Source organism: Choristoneura fumiferana, chromosome 16 (assembly GCF_025370935.1).
Source record: "Choristoneura fumiferana chromosome 16, NRCan_CFum_1, whole genome shotgun sequence".
Classification (NCBI taxonomy): domain Eukaryota; kingdom Metazoa; phylum Arthropoda; class Insecta; order Lepidoptera; family Tortricidae; genus Choristoneura; species Choristoneura fumiferana.
In genome coordinates, this window is record NC_133487.1 from 2,348,428 (window position 1) to 2,373,959 (window position 25,532).

Sequence of the window (25,532 nt, forward strand, 5' to 3'; positions counted from 1 at the left end):
AGGAAAGATATCAACGAACGTTTGAAATAAAAAATATTTTTTATAACTTACAGTTTTATTTCATGCTCACACATAAGAGTTAGTTTATGTAAGGGCGCGCTCCTGTAAAAGTGAAGATGTGCAAACTAACTCCTCTCTGCTTTATTGGAAGTGGACCTTTAGGAAGTCGTTGTAAAAAAATACGCTTGATTACTTTTACATACCTACTTAAACTTAAAATTAAATCTCAACTAGGTAAGTAGTCATCGGAAATAATATCTGACACGTCAATTAGACCATAGAAAGTGGGTATAAAATAGAATTGCTTGTATTGTTGTTTCATCACGTAATGGATACGTGAACGTGTAATTTCTCTTAAAAAGTATACTTACAACTAAAATGTACTACTTTATTTTATTACACACATGAAAGCGCACACACACTGCTAAAGGTTACCCATGCGCTTGCGGCGCTATATCCAACTCGTCTCGTGTGATAAGTTTTGTAGCTTAAGGGCTAGCGCATACATACATCATACATAGGTACATAAGTTGTATGTATGCGCCAGCCCTAAGTTTTCGTAGATTTTATACCGGACCTATATTTAAACGAATGATGCTCGTCGTGTCATAAGTCATAACATAAATATGTCCTAATTTTTAACAGACTTCAAAAAACTCGGAGTTATTTTTTTGCTTGTTACCTCAGAATTCTGTTGTTTAAACAAATATTAAACCCATTTTTTTTTTGTTGAAATGTAACACTTGGTTCCATCAACACCAAATCGAGGACACTCCTCATATACTAATGTGTAAAAATTTGTAGTAACTCGTGCATATAAGAAATGGAACTGATGAGGGAGATCACAAATTGCTACTGAAACTACCTACTCAATAACAAGTATTTCACTAGTTGTGATTCGATTTACTATAACACAATTGCTAAGTTATTTACCTATTCTAGTTGCATGCATATGGTGAAGCATAGTTGATGAAGCACCGGTAGTAAATGTACCTATTGTAATAAATGAACACTTGAACAGACCTTTGACACCTTTAACAAAAGTATAAATGGCGATATGTATAAATCTGCGTAATTTAAATACAGGCAGCCGGCAGAATGTACCTACATATTTTCGAAAAAAAAGTCCCAATCCCAATGACGTATTAAAAATTGATAACCTCAGTTCTCATACATTTCGCAGTACTTCCACCATCCACTGCAATATAAATCCGTGCTTATTACACGTAATATTAAAAAGCAATTGATTCATAAATGAATGTCAAACAATTCTAAACAATAACAAACTTGTGACACTATTAAATTAATCATTGTAATAATTACTGTCAAAATAACTTAAAAAAAATACATCTTAAAATACTATTTTTCATTATAGGTACACTTTTTAGTGGTTTCCCAAAATACCTACTTAAAATTCTAAATATTTCATTTAACTAGAAAAAAATCTACTTAATGTGGTTTATGCCAATGAGAAGGAATTTATTGCAAAAGTTCGTGTTTCGCGCCACAGGACTCCGTGAAGCGAGGGTTCCGCAAAATTTCTTATCACACAAGATAATTACTTGAAGGGTTTTCAGAATACAATTTCCCTGAAAAGGTTTATGTCAAGTTTTTCCACTTACAAATTTTAGTTTACCAAATGAGTTTACCCGCCAAAAAAGATGAGAATTGCTGGTGTAAAAATCACCAGCATCTACAATATCTGACACACAAAGCATGCATAAGTATCTATATGACTGTATTTTGCATGCAATTTTTTTTAATGTGGTAGATATTAATGCAGGTAGATACATACTGAAAATTGTACATGGCCAGGCCATGAATCTACACAAGTTAAAAACAAAATTATCATTATCATTGTGCAGCTATAATAACAACTCTTGTAAACTCGATTTAAGATGTGAGTTATCCGGGTCAATATATTTAGGGGCTGTTTCACCATCCATTGATTAGTGTTAACTGACGGTTAAATGTGATGCCGTCTCTATTTGTTTTGTTCGAATAGACGGAGACGGCATCACATTTAACCGTCAGTTAACACTAATCAATGGATGGTGAAACAGCCCCTTAATGTAACAGCTCTTGTTATATTTTAATCCTGGCTGTTGTTATGATAAATACTGATGTGGCCTGGGAAGTTAAACTTAATTCTGAAAATTTTATGACATGGTGTACTACAGTAAAGTTGGCTTGCTGAATTTTATGAGTAAGTGTAGGATAGGTTTCTTATCAAGTGCCTAAAATCAATACCAAGTTATTCAAGGCTTGGTTCTCACAATCTATTTTGCTGTAATACGGTATTTGACAACTCCTGATTTTGCCATATCTTAATATTATTATGAAAATATAGACATACAGATAGTATTTAGCGAAGAGAAAATTTAAATCGGTTGAAAATTGGATTTATAGTGATTTTTTGAAAAATCTATATACCTGTCTCTTTCTCAAACGCTTTTATCTATGCAGCAAGTATGGCGGTACGGTACTGGCGTGTGAGGTCTTATGCCAGTATGCCTTTCTCTGTCTAATCTTGAATTTCAAACCTTTATAACTTTGTTATTTGTAAGGGTAGCTTAAAAATTGTTGTTCTATTCGATAACAGGCATTGTGTAGTTTTAATTTATAAAACATATACAAAATAGTCAAATACCGTATTGTTTGTACTGTTAGGGCCAAGTTATGGGTTTTCTTTCTTTTTTCATAGGTGGACTGTATGTTGCTGGGGTGATCTGAAAATCAATAGTAAAAGGTGTTACTAAAAAAAAAATTAAATTAAAAGAAATCAGTATCAATGCAAAAATAGTAGGATATGGTTGTTATTTAGTATTTTGATTCAATAATGGAGAGATTGGTTTTTTGGAATCTTTTTGTATTTTTTATTTCAATTCCAAATTTTTTGTTACTTTTTGTTCAGCGGTGGTGTAGCGGTATAGCACATGGCACGGAATGCCGAGGACCTGGGTTTGATTCCCAGCGCTGGTCTTATTTTTCTGGTTTTTCTGTGCATCTATATTTCAGTTTGTATTTTCGATACAGACTAATTTAAACAAACAAGGAAAGGTTCCACTCTCATACGCAATTTAGTTTCCCCAACTGTATGTCTACCAAACTTCAAATTTCTAGCTCCATTTTTTTAACAGCTGTGGTAGGCTACTAGTTTACTAGTTTTTGATATTTACATGTAAATTTACATCTGAATTTTGACATAGCTTTATGGTGAAGGAAAACATAAGGCAATAAATTGAATAGTGTGTGCAGTTTATAAACCTCACTGGACTCGCATGGAAACTATGCCCCAAGCACTCTCATTCTAAAAGAAGTTTGTGCCATACAGTGGGACATATGTAGGCTGAGATGAGATAAGCTCCAATGCATGTCGGTCTGTCAGTAAGAATATTATACTCTTCTAAAGTTATACATTTGGTATTGAAATACAAATTAAAGGTAGTACATACTGAGTCAATTGACATTTTTCTTTTTAAATGGCATTCATTTATTTTATTTTCCAGCTTAATCCTCTTCATATGTCCAGCCAACAGATCAGGGGGTGGTTTGACCCTCTCAAAGTAATCAGAACGTGCCGATTTTCTATTGTCATGAACCGTCATGTTTTGGTTCCCTTGTGGGCTCATTGGACGTGATTTGTTTAATACTTTGCCTCTACCAGTGTCTCTGTACCTCCTCTGACCATAGGGCACACAAAACTGATGAAAAATTTCCAGTAACTCGTCTCTTGGCATATTATCGAGATTAGGCACTCTCAAATGTCGCTGGAAAAGAGTGAAAAGTGTAATGGCACGCACATATAACGAAAAATAGTAAACAATATTATTGATAAAACGTTCACATAATTACTTCGTGAATTACGTGAATTAATTGTTCATTTGTTAGAAGTTCCGGATGTAGTAACATCTCACATGGCACAGCCATATTTGAATATTTATTAAACCGCCGATGAATGATCTAATTCATGATATTTGTATTCTTTTTTATGTAATTTGTTTTGGTTGGAGGCTTTTCGACAAACATAACCTCAGCTGGTTTTGACAACCATAATGTCATGTTTAGTGTTCTTAAAGTGCGTTATAAACTCAGTACATTATGAAAAACGTGGATGGCAAAATATTCATTTAATAGCATGTAATAAAAAAAAGTTATTAGTGTAATTTCAATAGTTTTAACTTGGATCCTTCATCTTAGGTTTTAGCAAAAAGCGCTTGCCTGTCATTTTTTTTTCAGCGTAGCATTCTTCATGAACGTAACCAATAGGACTTTTTCACTATTGTAGAAAGAAAAAAAACTTCAATGACTTACGAGAGGGGAATATATAAGTTATAAACAAGTTATAAATAAAAAGGAATGAATGGAAAATTCAGCAACCAACACTGTTGAAATTTTTAAATTTTTGGAATGTATCAAAAAGTAATGTAAAAAGTCGTGAACTTCACTACACGCATGCTCTAGTTGGCTATGGCTCTTTTATTAGTTAGTCTATGATTTCTGTCAGTTCGATTCAGTGCTGTCATGTGAAGCTTTGATTGTTTGCTTTACTTATTTCTAACGTTTTATTTTGGACTCTTGAAGGCATTTTAATTATAAATACGTTTAAATTAATTTAAACCTTCAGCACAGTTATAGCTACCTGTGTGGCGTTTCCGCTTTAGTCCTTCTCTCTCAAAAAGTTTTACGTTCTTATTTTATTTTAGCATAAAATAAGTCACGCAAATCGTAAATAAATCTTAATGTTTTTTTGGGTATAAAATCAGTGTGTGTTCGCTCGCGAGTGGGGTGAGAAAAACAGTCAAATGTTAATGGTACCCGCGGTAATTTCGATGTTAAAGTCCGATCGGGGTGCAGTGCGCGCGCGGTGGGACCATGTTGATTATAAGTGCCTTAGTGATCGGGATGGTGACGGGCTTGCAGAATGTTACCACGGACATGCCGGCAACGGCCAGTGACGTCACCGAGGCGGCGCCTCCCGCCCGGGACATGGGGCTCCTAGAGACCACGAAACTAGCCGGTTCCCAGGGTCACGACCTGGTCAATGTGACTGTACAGGACCGCCCTTCGATGTGGGATATGTACTTGAACCACTGCAGTAAATGGCGGCCGATCAACCACGTATTTTTCCAAGTGGCCAATGTTTTTTTTCTTCTTTCTTTCCTGGCGCCGCATACTCCAACCGGCCTGATATGGCTGCGAGTGGCTCTGATCCTCGGCTGTACGTTCTCGTGGTTATGGGCGTGGAGTATTGAGTGCTACTTTGATGCTGTGTTGTGGAACAGTGCATTTGTTGCTATAAACTTTGTGTATTTCTCTGTCCAATTCTATTTGATGAGGCCAATCAAGTTTCACAAGGACATTGAAGAGGTGAGCATTTTGATGTACTTGGTTTTTGTTCAGCAAATATTTGTAACCTCTTGAACTTATAGTCAGAATTTTCCCCCTTTTTACCATCAGGTGTGATGAGGCTAAAATGAAGATCTCTAGAAGAGGTTCCCAAACTTTTTTCTCATACTCAGTTTTAATTTTTTCATTAGACTCCCGGCTCAGGCCCCTCTTCCCCAGGGGCCCCCCAGTCCCTACTCCATTATCAAACGATAACCGATAGCTACTCACCACCTGGACCAATATTTTTAGTAATTTTTTTAATAGAGTTTGACATTACTTTTCCTTTGAAATCAGCTTGCACAGCATGTTATGCTACTTACCAGCTTCATCTAGATGTTACCAGCAGATGTTTATGGGTGGTGGTGATCTGTTACCATCAGGAGACCCACTGTTTGTTTGCCATCCAGTCTAATAAAGAAAAAAAAAACTACTTTCAGTTATTCAGAGAATTGAATTGAATTTTTACTTATCATTACCATCAGGTGACCCTTTTACTTGACTCCTTCCCTAAATTAAAAGAAAAAAAATATGTTTATGGTTTAATTAAGTTTTTATAGACACTTATTTAACCTTTTGTGAAGAGCCTTGGCAGAGGCCTATGTCCAACAGTGGACATCTTTCGGCTGATAGGATGATGATGATGATGTTTAACCTTTTTACTTTCAACTGGAAAAGGTTTTTTTCAATTACATACCCATATGACTCTATTATTTGATTTATTTGCCAAAATGGTGGTTAATACCAAGGTAAACACAACCATTTGCATATTTCAAGTGGTTTGTGATAACACAATCTTATCACGGTTCAAGGTCAATTTTCCCAACTTTCGAGAAATAATTATTAATGTTTAATCATAAAAATAAAATAATTATCATGATGTAGTCACAATATGTGTATTGTGACTATGGCTGCTATCAATATTTATTGTTTGAATAAAATACCAACATTAATTTTGTTCATTCAAATGATTTAACAAAAAAACAGTAGTAAGTAATAAATAATTTTAAAAATATGTGATGGGTTACTAAAACCGGTTTTATTTTAAAATATGGCTATGAAATAAGAAATAATGTGGTAGGTAGTTAATAATAAACATTATATAATTATTTAGGTAAGCCTAATGCTTTTAAATTTTTACCCCCCCCCGCAATCTGCAATGCAATCTTGGAATAAACTACATAGTTAGCCAAGATGCAGTTCGATGGAACTTTTGATAATCGTAATCTCCGTGCGTGCCTTTTTTACGACATTAGCATTAGATTATTATTTTATTTTTTTCGAGCTCTTAACATTTACAGAGGATGTGAATGTGACAAAGAAAAAAAACAGTAACTTTTGACTATTCCCGAAATTTTGCCGCCCTAAGCCCGGCCCCTTCATCTACTCATTATACATAATCATCATCAGCCGGAAGACGTCCACTGCTGAACAAAGGGCTCCTCCTTAGAACGCCACAATGAACGTCAACTCGGCACTTGCATCCACCGGCCCTTAGGTCCTACGCAGCTACGCTAGCTGGCTAGAGGTGAGACGTACTAAGCAAAACGCGGACTGAGTCTTGCGAGTACGCGTCCACAAAAAGACTAGATCCAAAGACTAGGTCCACGAGTATCTACGAGTACTTAATTGACTCATTGCGTAAACAAAATGATTCCCGTAAATGCGCTCCCGTAATTGCGTATACACCGTAATAGTTTTAGTAGTTTCACACTTCATATTTGTTTAATTTTAACTTATATATTAAATACCGACTTAAAACTTCCGTTCATACTTTGTACAGGCTTAGGATTGTCAGCAATTTTTATAAAATTTTCATTTAAAAAGTGTACATAAATGCTAGTTTTCAAGTTGGCGGAACGTTGTCAGCCGCCGTACTCCTAAATACTCGTACGCTAAAAGAATCACGGGCGAGAACGCGTACTCACGCGTCCAAGCCAAAACCTATTCCAAAAACCTATTCCAGTAAATACGCCTCACCTCTATAGCTGGCACGGGTGCACTTCGTGGGCGCACGCCTGGCGGATGCGGGTACACGTAAAATCCGACGCGTGCAGTTAGCGCTGCTCATAGTATTTTTCAACAGGCGTCCACACGATCCGTGCAAACCGAGTCAGCTAGCGTAGGTCCTTGTACTAACCCCATTACTCGGGCTATTGGGAAATCCGTCCCTGGCTGGCCTTCACGGTATCAGCTGCAATTGATACGCGAATGATGAATGAGCCCCCAATACACGATAATTAAAATGCACTTCAGTTCATTACAGAATTAGGTCTAAAGCTGTTAGTAAATTATGTAAAGCTATGCCCAAAGATTTAAGAGCGCGCCGAGCTTCTAGCGCATTTCTTGCATTCATTTAGTCCCTTGCTGTATCATTACTAGTAAAGCTTTAGTTTTGAAACCCATATGTAAGATGTTTGAGGATTTATTTTACATAAATCATACACTGTAGAAACACGAATACTTGTAGTTCGTTCGATAGATAAAAGTCCCAAAGTCGTCTCTAAAAACAAAATAAACCCTTATGTATGGCGTAAATATTGCGTGGCAGGTCATTAGTCATCATGAGTTTTTGAATGATAAGAATACTAGGTGTTTTCTGTCACGTATATACGTTACATTTTAAAATATATATTTGTTTTAGTAATACTAAGAAAATACCTAAAAACGTGCGCGTTCTATCCAACCTATCTTAAGCCGCCGCGTTTCCCTCCAATTCTTATTCACGATGCATAGATTACCTAAAATTGCTGTTTGTTAGGTCGAATGCCCAAAATCGTTATTTCCTAGTACTTAGCAAAATTTCCGTTCGCATTTTTTCCCCAAATGCTTTTTCCGAATATGCTTGTTTACTGAAGCTTATTTTCACAGTAGCGTTTTTTCCCTATCAGAATCGACACAGAAACATAGGTAGGTTTAGGTTTTTTTTTAAATAGCCTGTATAGTGTCCCACTGCTGGGCAAAGGCCTCCCCTCTTGACCTCCACAACTCTCGTTCTGACGCAATTTCAGGCCAGTCCTTTGCGGACATGTCCAGATCGTCCCGCCATCTCCTAGGTTTAGGTTATGTTAAGTTTATATCGGCCCGAAGGGCCAAAACTACACAAAAGTAGGAGCTCCGCTCAGTCAACACTGTGTCTGTGTCGATTCTGATTGGAAAAAAGCTACTGTGAAAATAAGCTTCAGTAAAAAGCCATAGTGTGAAAAAATCATTCGCGAAAAAATGCGAACGGAAATTTTGCTATTAGGAAATAACGATTTTGGGAAATTGATCTAACAAATCAAATTGCGGGCCGCATGCCTGTTTGCCACCGACGTGGTATAAAAAAAATCACGTTGGTTTCGAAAGGTGATAGACACGGCACGCGCTTGGTGTCGTCCTCCCCCGGTTCGATCTGCGTGGATTAAGTTAATGGTGAATCCGTTGTAATTTATGGGGAGAACCTAATGTTTGTTGTAGAATCGATAAATAAAAAAGAAGTCTTTAAATACGCACATAAACAAACGTAGAATAGAATTACACGCGAATGCAGAAAAGAAACACAAGGAAAAGAAAATGAGATACGGAATTATCAGCAGCATTCGAAACGAGTTGTATAGCAAAAACGCTACATATTTTTGGACGTGACAACATAATCCTTGAAAACATTTTACTAAAGTAAAAATAAAGAGTATAATACCCAACAAGATAATTATCAAAAATCACTAAGCACAGGAATGAACACCGATATAAAAGGAAATATAATATCAAGAAGAAAACGCTTTAGTGACCACTGAAAGTAACTATAGGGAACTTCGAAAGACACGTTGATGCGGTGAAACTTCGCCCGCCCTTTGAGAATAAACCGATAGTTGAACAGGCTTCTTTGATTTGATAAATATCTTGGTGACATCGCTGATTTCTTCACCTTACATACAGACGGAAATATATTCGTGAACTTTACTTACGCCGTAAAGTACGGATGAGATTTAAACGATGTTTAATTAAGCCTTTTTTACCAAAACTAGGCTACAAAGGACTAGGACTTTTCTTGTCAAAAGGTTTCAGATACAAGATAGGACCTTACTGTAATAGATTAAATTCAATCACAGCTATTTTGTTTATGAAAAACGCGCAGAATTTGATGTAACCTAAAAAACATAAGGCATTCATTAACCTTTCAGAATGACATTCTTACCCGTCATCATAATCATCTGGTACGTCGCGCCCTCTTCAAACTTGGCCCGCAGTTTCGTCGTATTCAAATCCAGTATTGCCTCAAGTGTGTATTACACACGGGCGACAGCATTGTCTCAGTAATTATGTTCCTGCTAACCACCGTTTCGCTACTAATTGTTTTTTTATCGAAGTCGATTCCTTCATCAGCCTTCAAGAAGGTTAAACGAGATTGGTGTTAGCGAGTCAAAAATGGCTCAGGTTTTATTATTATTTATCCCTTGTCAGCGCGAGATTGTATTCAATCAATCATTCTGTTTTATTAAAAAGTATCTTCTCATCTTTCAACTTAAATCTTCTTATATTTGCTCTAGTTGTTTCTTTGGCTAACGACTAAGGAACCTTTCTTGAATGCACTGCATTCATACCCTTATGTAGAATTTTGTTTCGCGTGCGCTCCTCCTAGTTGCATGTTACCCAAATTCGTGCCGTAAACCTCAAGGCATTTGCATGAATTAAAAACTGCTAGCCCAGATTTCCGCCACTTAAGAAGATTGCAATGAAACTTCTAAAAAACATTACCACTCCTTGCAGTCGGGTAAAAGCAGATGAGCACTACTAGAGCTTGTATATTCCCATTAGGCCATTAGCTTTTTGGTTATTGATTGCGTTAAACCACTTGCATTTCATCGCATCGCCGCGCCACTTTAAAAGCAAAGTTGTGAGCTTAATTTACGCGTCACTGCAGTCATATCTTAATTTATGGGTTCGTGCTTGAAATACTTAATGGCGCCTCTAAATGGCTCTGTCATTTATCACGTCACCTTTTCCTAAGTTGCTAAGTGAAGCTTGAGTATGATGTGATTGTAGTTTAGACCTTAAATTGTTTGGTAATACAGGGTTCAGTCTACGAGCCTTTCAGGGGATCGGGTTAGTGGGGCAAGACGGTGTGAACGCCCTCGCGGTGACGTCACACGCGGGACGGGGATCACTATTATATGCAGTGGGTTTACACACATCCCCGCAAATGTTCTCGATTGTTTTCCTTTCTGCCATTTGTATTCACTCGACGAGTCCTTTATCTTGTTTTATTTTTGTTGCGATGCTAGTTTTGTTGGCTTTTCGCGTGAACATTTTAGAAATCCTTATTCATCAATTCTTTTATTATTCTCAAGATACTTTCGCTTTCGATGGAATCAACTCCTAAATGACATTAGATTCATATTCATTTATTCGTCTCAACCATGGTATTATGAGATGACAAATAAATATTTGACGGCTGGATGGCCAAGTGGTAAGAGCCTGGATGGCCGGGGCAGATATTTGTATGAATAATACGAATGTTTGTTCTCGGGTCTTGGATGTTTAATATGTGTTTAAATATGTAATTATCTATATAAGTATGTTTATCCGTTGCCTAGTATCCATAGTACAAGCTTTGCTTAGTTTGGGACTAGGTCAATTGGTGTCAAGTGTCCCATGATATTTATTTATTTATAAATATCACAGTGCTACATGGACCCTGCCAGGGCAAAGCAATTATACTTTGCTTATTCTAGGATTGATGCTAATATTAATATAAGAATTTGTATGTAGATGATTTTGGTGTTTGTATTTGAGTTTTACATACTGGTTTACATTAATGTTCGCATTCGTAACTAATTCGCAAATAAACTGCCTTTACATTCTAAATCTAATGCGTTTCCTTAGAGCATTTTGACGTAGAAGAAAGCAATAAAACTGCAGCAACGAGCTCATAAGAGGTCGATAAGCTTTCCGCAGACGTCCTTACTTTACGCGGATTTCTCTAACACGTTTCGAATATTTTGCAAGCACATTGCTCAATCGTTACGTGGAAAGTGTTTGCGGGTACGATCGATTTTATGCAAAAGTGATGCACTCCGAGTACGATGCCAGCCAATATCGTTTGCGTGAAACCTCGTGGTCCGTAGATATTATAATTGGGACCAGCCGAACTAGGCGCCGGCACCCGGGCTTATGATAAGTCCCCCTGGCTCAGCCAAAACGAAAATATACATTACCCTTATTGAAACAGCTAACTCTTGAAAGAAGAATTCGCAAAGGGCAGAGGTCACTACTTCGTAAAGTTTATTACGGTCATGCTTATACAAATACGAACAACGCGAATGCATGTTTTATTTCATTCAAAATTATGTGGCAGCGGGCATCGGGCTGAGTGGAGTTAGTCGATAAAATTAGATTTACGGGAGCGGCGTGCAGCCTCCATTTCTAACGTTCCATTTGAGGCAGAACTAGTACATTAACAGTCTAACATGGCGAGAATAATACTTAGCCGAAAGCAGCTTCTGTCACAGTTAGGTATACTTTTTATCCAATCTTTACTTTAACATAAACGTGTAAAGCAAACCTTTTTCATACCCTGACGTGGTCGACGAGGTTTTTTTCTAAGTTTGCCGGCGCCATACACGCTTCCAGGCTTAACGTTTTTTCCTTTTACCTGCTCGTGTATTTTTAATACCTGCAAATTTTACGGTCCGTCACGTCGTCATTTTACACTTTAAAATGCGACCCTGCAGAGCGGTGCGCAGGGTAGATTTGGATCGCCATCGCAATTACTCTTGGCACCCTAACGCTAACCTGGGGGAGGTTGGTTAGGTATATACTCCTATGGGTAAAGGGTAAGGAAGGGTAGACATGTCTGTGAAATTTAACCACAAGTTGAATATTATGCTTCGGTCTGTTACGGATCATTGAGCGCTAATCCGATTCAATAATTTCTGTCGCATATGTATAAGTATTAAGGAAGTTTTTGTACGTTTTTCGCTTTAAAATCATCAAAGCGTTTGTTACACGTGCGTAACGGCCTTGTTTATTTGTTGTTTTTGCTTATTTGTGATGTCTAATGTTTTGTTTGTTAAGTACGTCAGAATTGCGTCAACACCTGCCTCAGCAATTAATACTTTGTCGTTTATGGAAATTTAATAACGCTCCGCTATTTAACGTACTGGGGTGGCGCAAGTCGCAAAATCGATTACATGCAACGAGGTGCCACTAAAAGTTTCCTGTTTGTGGCAAATTTGGGGCGAAAGTCTATTTCCGAAATGTAAGTAAAATATGACAAAATTGTTTTAGGGAGGTGCGTTGCGTGCCGGCATTTTTTCGGAGTGTCATATTGATGTCGGGAGTAAAAGTTCCTAATGTAAAATTGTAGATGGAATGGATTTTTTGTCACACGCTGATTACTGGTGGGCAATAGAAATAGACGAATCGTGGAGTGGTTTAATTTTATCGAAAATTCATGTTCGTGCTTCGTCATTTCTACAGTTACTGTAGGATTGTGTTCAATTTAAACGGTTATAGAAGTCAGGTCATGTTCATTAGTATCCCGTTCGCATTGTGTATTGTTCTATTGATTGTTGCGCTGTGTTAACCGATTGTTTTTCATTGCATTTCTGTTCCAGTTTTTCTTACTCTAACGTCAGCTTTATGAACAACAGTTGTGTATGCAGCTATAAAATGATTAATGATTGATTATACTATAAGAATCTATTAGAAAGAAAGATTCAGACATTTAATCCCTTTTCTCTGCTTCTGAGCTAGGTAATACAAAATTGAATTGAATCACGTTTTATGAATAAGGTATTCGACAGCTATTGCTATTATGTTTTCTTTTAACCTAGAACCCTTTGCCAAATTCAGAAATAATGAGCAGCCTGATTAAAATCTCCACTCAAAGTTCATTGGTTAGGCAACGGCACCAAGTTAAAGGTAAGTAACTAAGGCAACCTTGTCACCGTGTGTTAGAATCATTCATTAACCAGTGACCTTATTATAAAAGTGACAAACATGGTACGACATTGCGAAGTTACGTCTATAAACGCTGCAAATCGTACGCTGTAATCTACAATCTACGTAACATTTCAATAATCTTAGCTGACTTTTAATTCTTGTTTTGTATTGTCTTTTTATTGCCTTTGTATTGCCTCTTCTTCTGAAGTTTGGTATAAAAGTCCTCACTTGGTTTTGCCAAGAATTTATTAAATTGAAATGAAGCAAATGATAGGTATTTGGCTAATTGCTAGGCTAGTTTATATAGGTAGATCATATATTACACGTAGGACACAATCATGACATGACTCTTATGTTGATAGAATAACATTGAACACGGTTGCTAAAATGTGGCCTAAACGTTGAAATAATTTTGGCAACATAAATGTCATAAATGTCATGTATGTCATGAATATTAATATTATGTCCTGGGTGTGCAATAATTAGAAGTGGATATCACGAAAGTTGAAATAAAACATTAAGCTATCACAATGTATACCTATGTGCCTGTTTTAGTAGGCTGATCGGTCATTTTGTATTGTATAACACTCAGATAAAAACACGTGAAATTAACAGATAACAAGAACAGATCAGATGTGCAAAGGCGAACTTAACCCTTTAAGAGATCTCTCTTCTTGTTAACTATAGTGAAATAAAAGAACCAAAACTTTAAATTAATCCAAACATTTTGTACTTATGTGATGTAAGATTTTTCTCTACTAAACTACCGGCACAGTGAATGCGTTCCGTTTCCGTATCTCGTAACTACGTGCTTTCAAAGTATGGGTGAGACATCAACATGCTCCTGCAATTTCCTCAGGTGCTTTTCTGCGTTTCGGAAGTTGCTCTTGCGGGCGATGGATCACGCGATTTTCCATTGGCCATGTTGCAATGTTTGCGAGTTTGCGTTTAATTTATGTTTGAATAGTCTTACAAATAGGTCGGGTATCGGATCTGTCGCAACTTTGAAGCTTCCATCTTGTTTAATCGTGATTGGATTCCATTCAACATTTGAATGTTTGAGTAAAGGTTTTCGCCTTAACTTTAGTTGCGTTATTATTTAATTTAATCTACTGTCTTTACTACATGTTCTTTTGAAATTTCCCTTAAACTTTCGTATGTGTCTTCACGCGTGAAGGTTGGCCGCTAGGTTTCATTTTGCAATTAATTTTGATTGTTGCTACGATTTCAAAAGATATAAATGGGCCAATCAACTTTTTAGTGTAGCTCAGGAGACATTACCATGGCTGCAATGTCTCCTGAGTCACCTATTAAAAGTATGATTTTATGGGGTACAAATCCACTAAAAGTAAGGAATTGCGAGAGTTTTAAGGCTATTCCTTCATGGCTCATCTCCTAAGCGTGCTAATAGTATAAATCGCAAACATTTTTCTAACAAAGTGTAATCTCTGATGTCTCCTGAGTCACGGGACAGAATAACAACACTAAAAGTTGAATGACCCAAATAATACAGTTGCTTCGGTTATATTGATAATATCATTCAATTCTTTATCCTGTATTAAATTCATGGACTGACTAAAAGAAATTTTCTGCTTAGTAGGTACAATTCTCCATCTCCGCTTTACTATCTTGAATTAGATAAATTATGTTACGGTATTTATTTATTAAATCATCGTATTGATGTAAGTCACGTATTTCGCGAGATCACATGGGTCCGGTTTGCATTATTTATTAGTTCAGTAGCATCGGAATAAGTACCTTAGTGTTATTCTTTTATTTTCTACGGTTCAATTGAAATGCACATCTCTAGTATGAATAATATGCAGCCACAGGAAGATGTTTACAGAATTACGAAATAGGTATTAAAATTGTTGGTCCTATGAACAAGCTAAAAGGACAAAGGTGGTTATACTACTCGTATATACTAAACAACCTCCATTTCCACTATTTCAAGGAAACATTGTGAACGTACATGAGCAAAAAGTAGCAAGAAATAATTGACAGTGAATCATTCATTATTCCTACCGTTGTCTCCATAACAAGGCTTTGCCTAAACTTTGTTAAAAAAACACGAAGAACACTGTAAGAGCCAATAACACGCTATAACCAAACAAGCATACAATAACCGCCTGAGAACCGACATTGTTTCACCATGAGTAACTTTACATTCGAGATAATCATAGTAATATTTGCACATATCCGCCCGCTCTATATTTCTGCATGTTGATCGCTATCGATGAAAATAAATATTTACTATCCACGTCAGATGAAAGAGAATATTTTAATGATGCCAGGATTCTGAAAGCTGAAGGCTATCTATACTTCGTTTAGTAGACGTCTGCTTCATTCTCGTTGTGTAATTGTGTGTAGATAATGTATCTCGAGTTACAACGGTCTGGTGTTAATGAGGCATACGCTGAAATTCATCTACAGGCGTTGTATTGAATTGCTGATCGAATTAGAGCCTCATTGTGTTATATATGTGATCATGATCATCGAAACTAGAATTCTTCAATCAAATATCACATAATGTTATTAATTGGTCTAAATTCTGGAGCAGCCTTCCCCATTTTTTTTCCAAGGTGGATCTCCTAGTCCTAGCCTAGCGCCTCCATAAAATGATCCACCAACCGGACTGGCGAGTAAGTGAACAAAATTCTTTTTAAAACACATTTCTTCTAACGAAACTCAGATTTTTATTAAATCTTCGTCGACCTGGGAAAAATAAGTTGCACCCAAAAGCAATATTTCCTTGGGCGAAGTAAACAGAACCATTCCGTAAGGCCGAGATTAATATTTTTCGACATGCATCCCACCTACAATGGCTCGGAACAATATGGCGTCCCGGATTTAGCCATTCACTAAAAACTTCTATTGTTTTGCCTTTTCAGTGCGAAGAATCGGCCGCATAGAATATGCATGCATGAGTTAAAAGCTTAAACTCTTTCGCTTAGACGCATTCGAAATGCATTTACGTAGAAGTTTTGAATAATCGTTTATTATGATAATACACCGTTTAGGCCCTGTTACACCACGCTCTGATATTTTTCTTATATTTTTTTGTGACGGCATCCTCTCTATCTGTCAAACATAACGTGCGCATCTGTATATTTGTCATTTAAAATATCAGAATGGTGAAACATTAGTGCTTGAAAGAGCAGAGACAAAGCAAATCAAAAATAACTGGCCGTATCCAATTAAAGCTGTCATCCCACGTTAATAAATGTTTTCCCTAAACAATCCGAAAGTTCTCGGAAGTCAGAGGTAAGAAAAAACGTAAAAGACAGATTCAAAGAAACTGAATTGAATAATGAATTAGTATTAGGCGACTTGTTTCCATTTCGACTAAAAATAGCTCTCGGAGAAGCTGTCGCTGTTTGCATGCTTATTACTTTAGGAGTCACAGCTTTGACCGAGACGCAGCTATCGTACGATTAGTTCATTCACTTCACGTAATGATGCGAGGTCTTCGCGGAGCTCTAATGATGATCTGACACATGGTTCGTTAAAATATAAAGTTCGTACAAATCTTGTCTGATTGGTCGGGGTTGAAAGCTCAATAATCAATTGGGTTAGTTTTGCATAAATGTCTCATCGTTTAACGTCAGCGACACATCAAATATGAACTCAAACTTTAGTAACCAGATGGTTTCAAAATAGCGTGTTTTAGAACAGCAAGAGTTTGGCGCTATAGAAATCGTACTCGCAAATTAATTAATTACAGTAGAATGAAAATCAAGTTATTCGAAAAGTTACAGACGATTGAAGACAGCGTGGTGCTTGCTTGTTACTTCCAACCTGCGAGACGGTCACGTTCATCTTGTAAGTAGTTATTGGGATGGACAGGGGAGTGGGTCTCCTGATGGTAAGAGATCACCACCGTCCATAAACATCTGCAACACCAGGGGTATTGCAGATGCGTTGCCAACCTAGAGGCCTATGACGGGATACCTCAAGTGCCAGTAATGTCACCGGCTGTCTTACTTAGTTAAACAAACAGTCAATGCACAACGGTAATCGTGTGGCAAATAGTGTTGACTCGGTATCCCGGATTAATTACTATTTATCCAGAATACCAGTCAGTCTCCTTTTATATATCTATCTACATAATAAAAAATAATGTGCTTTTGCGAATGTTTGACTAGCCTAAAATGGTGTCGATTGTGCTTGTTTCATGTTATCTAATAGACTAATAGAGAAGCGCTGTATGAGACGGGTCTCTGCTCTTATTAAAACCCATTGAGGACCTACGTTAGCTGGCGTGGGTGCACTTCGCGGGTACAAGTAAAATCCGTCGCACGCGACGCGTGCAGTTAGCGCTGCTCATTCTATTTTTCAATAGGCGTCCAGGTCCACCCGCTCCGTGTAAACCGAGTCTGTTAGCGTAGGCCCTTAAGGTCTCAAAGATTTGAACCCTTCACTTCTCAGGTATTGTCGTCACAGACAACTATTTATCTATTATATTCCCCGTCTTTGTCCCAGGTTTATGTGGCCCTCTTCAAGCCCCTCCGCGTCTCCAGACGGCAGTTCCGGCGCGTCTTGATGTGCATGCGCAACGTGCGCCACCTCAAGTGCCACGAGCTGTACGCGCATGAAAAGGTCACCAAAGTGGACAGCCTCTCGCTCGTGCTGTCTGGCAAGTGAGTTAGAAACATCGAGATACATTATCTACACCAGCAGGGCTACTACGAAACTCGAAGTTCGTGCCGTGCGGTCCCTCTGACACTTATAATATTCAATACGAGAGCGAGAGGGACGGTACGATACGAACTTCGAGTTTCGTAGTAGTAGTAACCCTGCTGTAGGGGCCTCTTCGCAGTGCGAATTTTTACCGCGCGATATTATTCTTATCCGTACCACATCGTATTCAATTTGCATCAGATCACTGATTTTTTGTGGGACGTATATAGGCTGGGATGATGATGATGATGACTGATTTTTTACCGCCAGTGCGGATACTCGTATAAGATTCAATGTGTTACAGATTGCTCGTTTGCCATCCAGTCAAATAAAAATAAATAATAATAAATAATAAAGAGGCCCTAACAGGCTGGGGCGTGCATTGAGGGTAAGCAGTGCTAGTGGTGCCTACCCTACTGGTGGGCTGGCGCGCTGCTGCAAGCGCAAACTAGCAGCTGCCTACCCTGGAATTGACTCACTGCACGCCAATGAACAGGGTAGGCAATACCCATAATAAAATTGCCATAAGGGTAGGCAGCGCTAGTGTTGCCTACGCTGTTGCTGGTGCAGTGTCGCTAGACTGCATTCGGGTGCAGCTACTGACGCTGCCTATCCTCATCTTACAGCTGCAAAAGACAAGACAGTGGGCTGAGTAGTAACACTAGAAACAGCTTTCACTACGTATTCTGGCAACAACAAATCACCAGTGCCGTGTTACTATTATAACGTTTTAAACTTTCGTGATTTTCACTCATAGTGTTTGGGGTATTTTGACTGTGTTACTATTGTCAAAAAATAGCGTCGATGTTACATTAAAATGCAATACAATGACTCTTTATTGAACACCACATAATTTACAATTCTAAAAAATAGTACATAGAGAAAAGGGTCTAGCAAGCTAAGCTAACAAGAGTTGCCCCCACAAGGGATTTTGGTTGTAACTTGAGGTGCAATAGTGGACTTTTGTTACCTTAGCCTGCTAGACCCTTTACCAAAAAATTTACCTCTTGCTCGAGATACTTGAGATGTATCCAAGGTGAATTTTCAATGCTCCTCAGTATTCTAATAAACTCAATACAAATAAACAATATCCACAATCGAAAACATAAGTAGTTTTATAGAATTAATCTATATTTCTCTTGGTCACGCCATAAGATCAGAATGACTTGACCAATTTCATCCACATCTTTTTTCATCTTTTTTTCTAATACTTTGTGGTTCTTACGGGAAAAAAAGAAAATTGCGCAGGAAATCAAAATATTTAGGCTTTTGTTCGCAAGGCTCTAATGGATTCGCAGCTTAAGGGGTTCGGCGGGGCAACGTGCAACGCAACGGGCCGGTGCATTACGTAATGCGTTTTATGCGGACACCGTCGTGCATAAACCAGTTGCCTGACAATTATGAAAATTGAGGCACTTACCGTTTTATTCGGCATCAATTTAGCCAATCCCGGAATTTATGATGTACGTTTACCAATCGACCTGTTCATCATCATCATCATCATCATCCCAGCCTATATACGTCCCACTGCAGGGCACAGGCCTCCCCTCAGAATGAGAGGGCTTGGGCAGTAGTTCCCACGCGGGCCCAGTGCGGATTGGGAACTTCATACACACCATTGAATTGCTTCGCAGGTATGTGCAGGTTTCCTCACGATGTTTTCCTTCACCGTAAAGCTCGTGGTAAATTTCAAATGTAATTCCGCACATGAATTTCGAAAAACTCAGAGGTGCGAGCCGGGGTCGACCTGTTACATACTTTAAAATTGTGACGAGAAATATATAGTTGACCTAGTTTAAAACATCATTCCTCTTTGAAATAACTACAATATCCTGCTTCCTGCAATGTTTATTGGGTTCGGTTTGCTACTAGAAAGTATACGTTGGAATGGTAATGTTTAAAATCATGAGCTTGTGTGGCTTTTGAGCAAAATTGGATGTTTTAATGTTTCGTTGGCAATGTAGTTTAACAGTATTACAGTCTTTCCAATAACTAAGTAGTTATCATTGTACAGAAAACAGTTTACGGACTTTGCCTTGGAATATATCTTATTAAATAGGTACTTAACTAATTGTTTATACTTACTACATTAAAACGAGTTTGCAGTGAAGCCAACACGACGAGAGTTGCTTCACGCTTTTCGGTTCCATTTCATAATGCACGCTGTCTGCCCACTCTTTTGTATTTACTTTTGCTTTCAATGAACACTCCATTCATAACTCATAGCATAACATTAACATTTTGCGAGTTCATTATCTCGACTGTAATACGCACAGGCACAGCTGTAGGTAGCATGATAAAAATCTCGAACCTAAGAAATTGAAGAAAATATGGACCCCTTTTGAATATCCACATTATTGGTGGGATATTTATGTCCAATCAATTGGAGGATTCGTCAGAACGTACTCCTTCATTAAGGAACTGAATTTATTTCAATTGCAGTAAGAGTGAAACTCATTTGATGACTGAAAACAACATTATGGGATATAACAACATAATTCTTGTGTATTTGGCTTGTGTAAGAGGTAGTCTTTTATAGCTACTTAGGAGATAACTTTTGTGAAAAATGAACGGGGCAATATCCAAGAGTTATCTTCCCTCCATCCCACACGGTTATGTATAACTTAACTCCAAAGTCCGTAAAACATGAAAGTAATGTCGTAAAATATACCAGAGAAAACTTTGATCGTATGTATACTTGTAACAGTAATAACCAGAGGGTAGCAAAATTGATTCAGAATTTCGTACGAGTAAAGCGATATAGTGGTCTACCACACACAGCTTTAAAACTAAGCGTTTCTCATATTTGGGTCGCTTTCGCGATTTGCGGTTACAATTCTGATGTAGACACAAAAGCATACGGGTTGTGGTCGCAAAACTGAAAGGTTCGAACGCCATTTTGGAAATAGATTAGTTCTTAGAGACGTGCCATGTTGGAAAGGAACGGTCGTTATTCGCGTGCCGTAATTGTGTACGGTAGCAAGCAATCAGCAAACAATGGACCAAGTCAATTTGGGAAGAAACTAAAATACTGCCTTTAGTGGCTTTAGTTATATTATATACCACCGTACTGCCACACGAGCTCCAAAGAGCATTGTTGATAAAAAAAATTGGGGCTGTTGATTCAGTTACATACAACTCCTCGTTCAGAAAAAAACATCTACGTTGATTAGATCTCATGTACCATTAGCCAAATATGTGGTCTACCACCCTAAAGTTGATAATCGTTTGCATGCCATAAAACAATAATGCTAATAGACGTGTCTGTCAACTTGAAAGTTAGACTTTAGCGACATATAGGATATTTTTATTGGAAATGAACTTGTTTAAAAATTGATAGACCACTTATTTTGGCTGATCGTACCTAACCAAAATGTTGCGAGAAAAATTTAGGTAGGTACTCGGTGTTTAAAAATCAGATTAAAAAAAACTCTAAATTGATGCCCGTTCCAAGTTTTCTTACCATTTATTGAATCAGGCGTTACTTTGCGGAGGTCCATATCAATGAACTAAAAGAATTTCCTTGCTCACCCGCGACCTTACGATAGCTAAGCTTATGCAAAATATGCGTGTTCATGCAGTTCCTCCACCTCCACACTGTAAGAACACATACAAATCAAACAACTGGTAGCATGGTGTACGGTTGTGTCACTCTGAAGATGAGCTCTGGTTGAGTTCGAAACGCGTCAGTGTAGTGTGGTGGTGGTGATAGATGGGTTTGTGTGATTTGTGTGTGTTCTTACAGTGTGGAGGTGGAGGAACTGCATGAACACGCATATTTTGCATAAGCTTAGCTATCGTAAGGTCGCGGGTGAGCAAGGAAATTATTTTAGTTCATTAGCGAAACCAGTTTGTAAATGATCAAAAACAAAGAGTTGCCAAACAGATTAGCTTTATCTGTGGACCATGACGTCACCATTACCGAGAAAGCTATTTGTGCAGAAACACATGTAGTGCAGACATCCAGACGTTGGGGCAACCTAGATTAGATTAGAGGGGAACAAGTTCTCTAATAGCACATAAGGCGTCTTTGTTTGGAGTTCCGAGTAAGTTAATAATACGGTCGGCCGACTTCTCCGGACTCGGATTTGGTTAACATTAAGTTGAAAATTTCAAGAAAAACACGAAGCAACAACGGACCAGTCTTTTTCAAAATTCATTCTTTTGATATTTTTTATGCCGTTGCAAGCAGAATTTGCGGTCAAGGAATAATAGCAACTAACGAGCCTTCTAATCGTTTGTTGACCTTCGCTCGATTATTGCCAACCACAAATCCCTCAGGTGCTATATCCCTTTAACAAGTGCCTAGTCGACCTAATTCTGTTCAAATACTACGTTAGCAGCAAACATTTAAATTTAGAATCGTTTAATTCATCTTATTTTGCTTTTAGCGACATCTCTTACTCGTATCTATGCAATACCAACAGCGTAAAGGAAAACATGATAGTATTGTTTTATATTTCACGATAGAATATGTAATCGATTGACGCAAATTATCTACCATAATACTGTTGTTTGTTTCGCCTTTCAAAATTGGTCGCCGAAAAGGGACGGTTTTTATTAAATTACGAATTCAAAAAGCATATTTCCAGCGTAATCGACTCCGCCCTCGTAATGCTTCAATTTGCATTTACAAGATGCATTATCGATATAATTTTAATCGAAAGTGTTGAAGGTCTCGTTCAGATTAAAAACAGGTTTGTCATTCAGTCAAGGTCAGTTTTTAATGATTTTATTGTACAGTTTGTTTGCTATAAAAAAATGTAGTTCATTTTTTGTTCAGATTAACCCAAGTCTCATTAGAATAAGCTGGTGTAATGTAAAGACACGGAAGTAACCCTGTCCGTCTGTCCGTCTGCCTGTTACCTCTTGACGTTCAATCAAACTACTCGACTGTTTTAGTTGAGATTTGGTTTGAACCCTGGGAAGTATATACGACTGTTTTATCGTAGATGGGTGGATCAACTGAACTCTTTCTTGTACCTCGTTGCCATGGTTACGTCTTCTGGACAACTCTTGGAAATTAAGAGTTTCTATATTTTTATTTGTTGTTTTTTTTTTCTAGTTAATTTTTGTCGCCTTCCGTGAAGTCGCCAAGCGGTCACAGCGGAAGAGAGTCACACGGCCAACACTATTCTGAGCCGGGACCGTTTCGCGATTTCGCATATTGTTTTATTTATTTTTTAATGTATTTTCATTCTGTGTTTTATATACTTAATGTGCGAAGAGCGAATAAAATATTTCTATTTCTATTTCTATATTTTCAGCGGTTAAAATTCATCGAGTGTACATTTTTGTCGTAGTTACAAAGCCCATTAGTTACTACGGACGGACTACGGACTATCCCCTAAGCACATTAGTAATATACATTATAATAACAGTTTTTTTAAGAAACTCTGTCCCTCTTATGTCTCTTGGACAACGAGACAGAATAACAAACAAGAAAAAGTTGATTAACTCAGATAATTGTGTACTTCCCGTGGGATATAAAAGAATCCTTCGCAGACGGAGTCTTAGGCCGCGGATAGTGTACCACCATTTGTAATTGCTTCGACGTCGACTGATAATGATGTAAAAGAACACCCACGAGCAATTGCAACTTACAAATTACATTTCGGCCCTGTCGTAATAACATCGGACCTAAAGAAGGAAGCGTCGTAAATTTGCATCTAGCAGTTAAAACTCGTTTGTTAACAATGTATTGCTCAACCCGACACCATGTTGGTCTGCCAGTCCGCCACATGTCACCTGGATTGCCTTGAACAGATTTATACCTGTTTCGGTAAACGGCAAGCAAACGATCACGCCCGCCCATGCCTTTTTAGGGTTTCTTGCCCAAAGGCCGCCAAGGTTCTGCTGTCTGTTCCTCCTTCTGTCACGAAGATGTATCCTTCAAACCTTAATGTAAATAGATACAAAATTTAGAGAGTGTATGTCATTGTAATGAATACTAATAACAAAAAAAAAATAGAAAAAATATTAATAAAGTTAACAATACAATGGGATTCCCGAATAAAAAAAATATTTTCCTTGATCATAAAAGTGGAAAATTTCCGGAACCCTCCGTGTGCGAATCCGCCGGCCGGTTTTTGTTTAATTTTAGAGGCCTAACGAAAGACGCAATGACGACATTGATTGAATAATGAATTTAATATAAGTAAGTATTCACCGTATTCATAGTCTATTGTGCGAAAAAATATTTGGAGCCATACCTGGACTTTGAATCAAAATTAAACGTCTTTATTTAAATACTGAATCTAAAAGAAACTTTTGGAAACAGCTGAAGTGATTTTTGGCCTGTGTTGAAAGAGTAGACAGAGAAATTCACAGCAACAAATATTCAAAAGCAACAAGATCCATTCTATGCATTGTAAAGTATAGCTTAGGTAGAAGTTACATAACTTTGCATTTGGCTTAGTGTTGGAGCCAAAATTTAACCGTTTAAAATAACGATACATTCAGCAGCTTTTTAAAATTAGCATTTCCGTTCCTACATGTTTTAACTTCAGTGTATAAAATCGTTCCGATTACGACAGCCTCGGAAAGCGGTACCCTATTCCACGCGTGCTCCGACTCACGTTTATGTTGTTTTACAGCCGCGTTTAGTGGACGCCTGCCCTATTACGGTGCCAATGTGTTTCAGTGTTTGAACGTGCTCTTATGGCTATGGGACGTTTAGGTGAAATTAAGTTTAATCTACGATCAAGGTCTAAAGCTCTGACTTCCTTTTCATCGCTTTCGGTTTGTAATGGTACATTGTGTCTTAAGGGCGGTTAATAAGGAATTACGAACGAGAGTCTATTAGAAGCCTCGTAATTCTAGTACCGCCCGTGCGACATACAATGTTTTTCATCACATTAAATTAAAAGAAAAAATATAATTGTTCCAAATATTTGCGATACCTTAGGCTGCGCTCTTGTTTATACAAACCAATAGGAATTTTCGTCTGATCTGACTATTCCTATTCAATAAATCTACTGCTCATTTTGCTTATTCAAGGCTAACGCGGTAGGCTCGCGCCATCAAGAGGCTTTGAGGGGCAAGCGAGTGTTATGTTCACCGTGTCCATTGGATCTCTTTCGGATGCAAGGCCTGTAAGGTGTAAGTGTGTATACACCTATCCTTATTGCGATGCAAACGTGATAATGTTGCGAATTAGCGATTCGATGCGATGGTGAATAATCATCAAGTGCAGTGTAGTGATGCATTATTTGCCGATTGAGACCTCCTTTCGAAGTTGTGAAAAATGTTCTAATATAGGTTTCTGTATCTGTGGTTCACCCATCTACCAAGGACTAATGATTGGCTTGTTTCCTTAATTAAGACCAGTCAGAAGGACACATTGGTTGCCATAGTTAGGAAGCATTTGGGAATCTGATCGTTAGCATAAAAACCAAAAATTGTCCCTTTATGTTTGATGGTGTTTTTGAATGCGAAGCTATATAAGACGTATATAAACATAGTTATACAATCAACACAAGAGTTTGAGAGCAAATTAGTATTGGATTCTGTTGAAAGCGCACTCGACTACTATGCTT

At 37.8% G+C, this 25,532-nt stretch overlaps 1 protein-coding gene across 3 annotated transcripts in view; it reads left to right on the forward strand.

The window, feature by feature from the left end:
• The first annotated feature begins 4,499 nt into the window (after nucleotides 1–4,499).
• The window catches only part of LOC141436453 (popeye domain-containing protein 1-like), a 64,047-nt gene continuing 43,014 nt past the window's right edge, over nucleotides 4,500–25,532 (forward strand). For all 3 annotated transcript variants that reach the window (XR_012452310.1, XM_074099441.1, XM_074099440.1), the window contains exons 1-2: nucleotides 4,500–5,370; nucleotides 17,797–17,954. Coding sequence is in view for 2 of the 3 variants with exons in the window: in XM_074099441.1 (XP_073955542.1) it covers nucleotides 4,876–5,370; nucleotides 17,797–17,954 (653 nt within the window). In the remaining variant the exon portion in view is untranslated. The remainder of the gene's footprint in view (nucleotides 5,371–17,796; nucleotides 17,955–25,532) is intronic.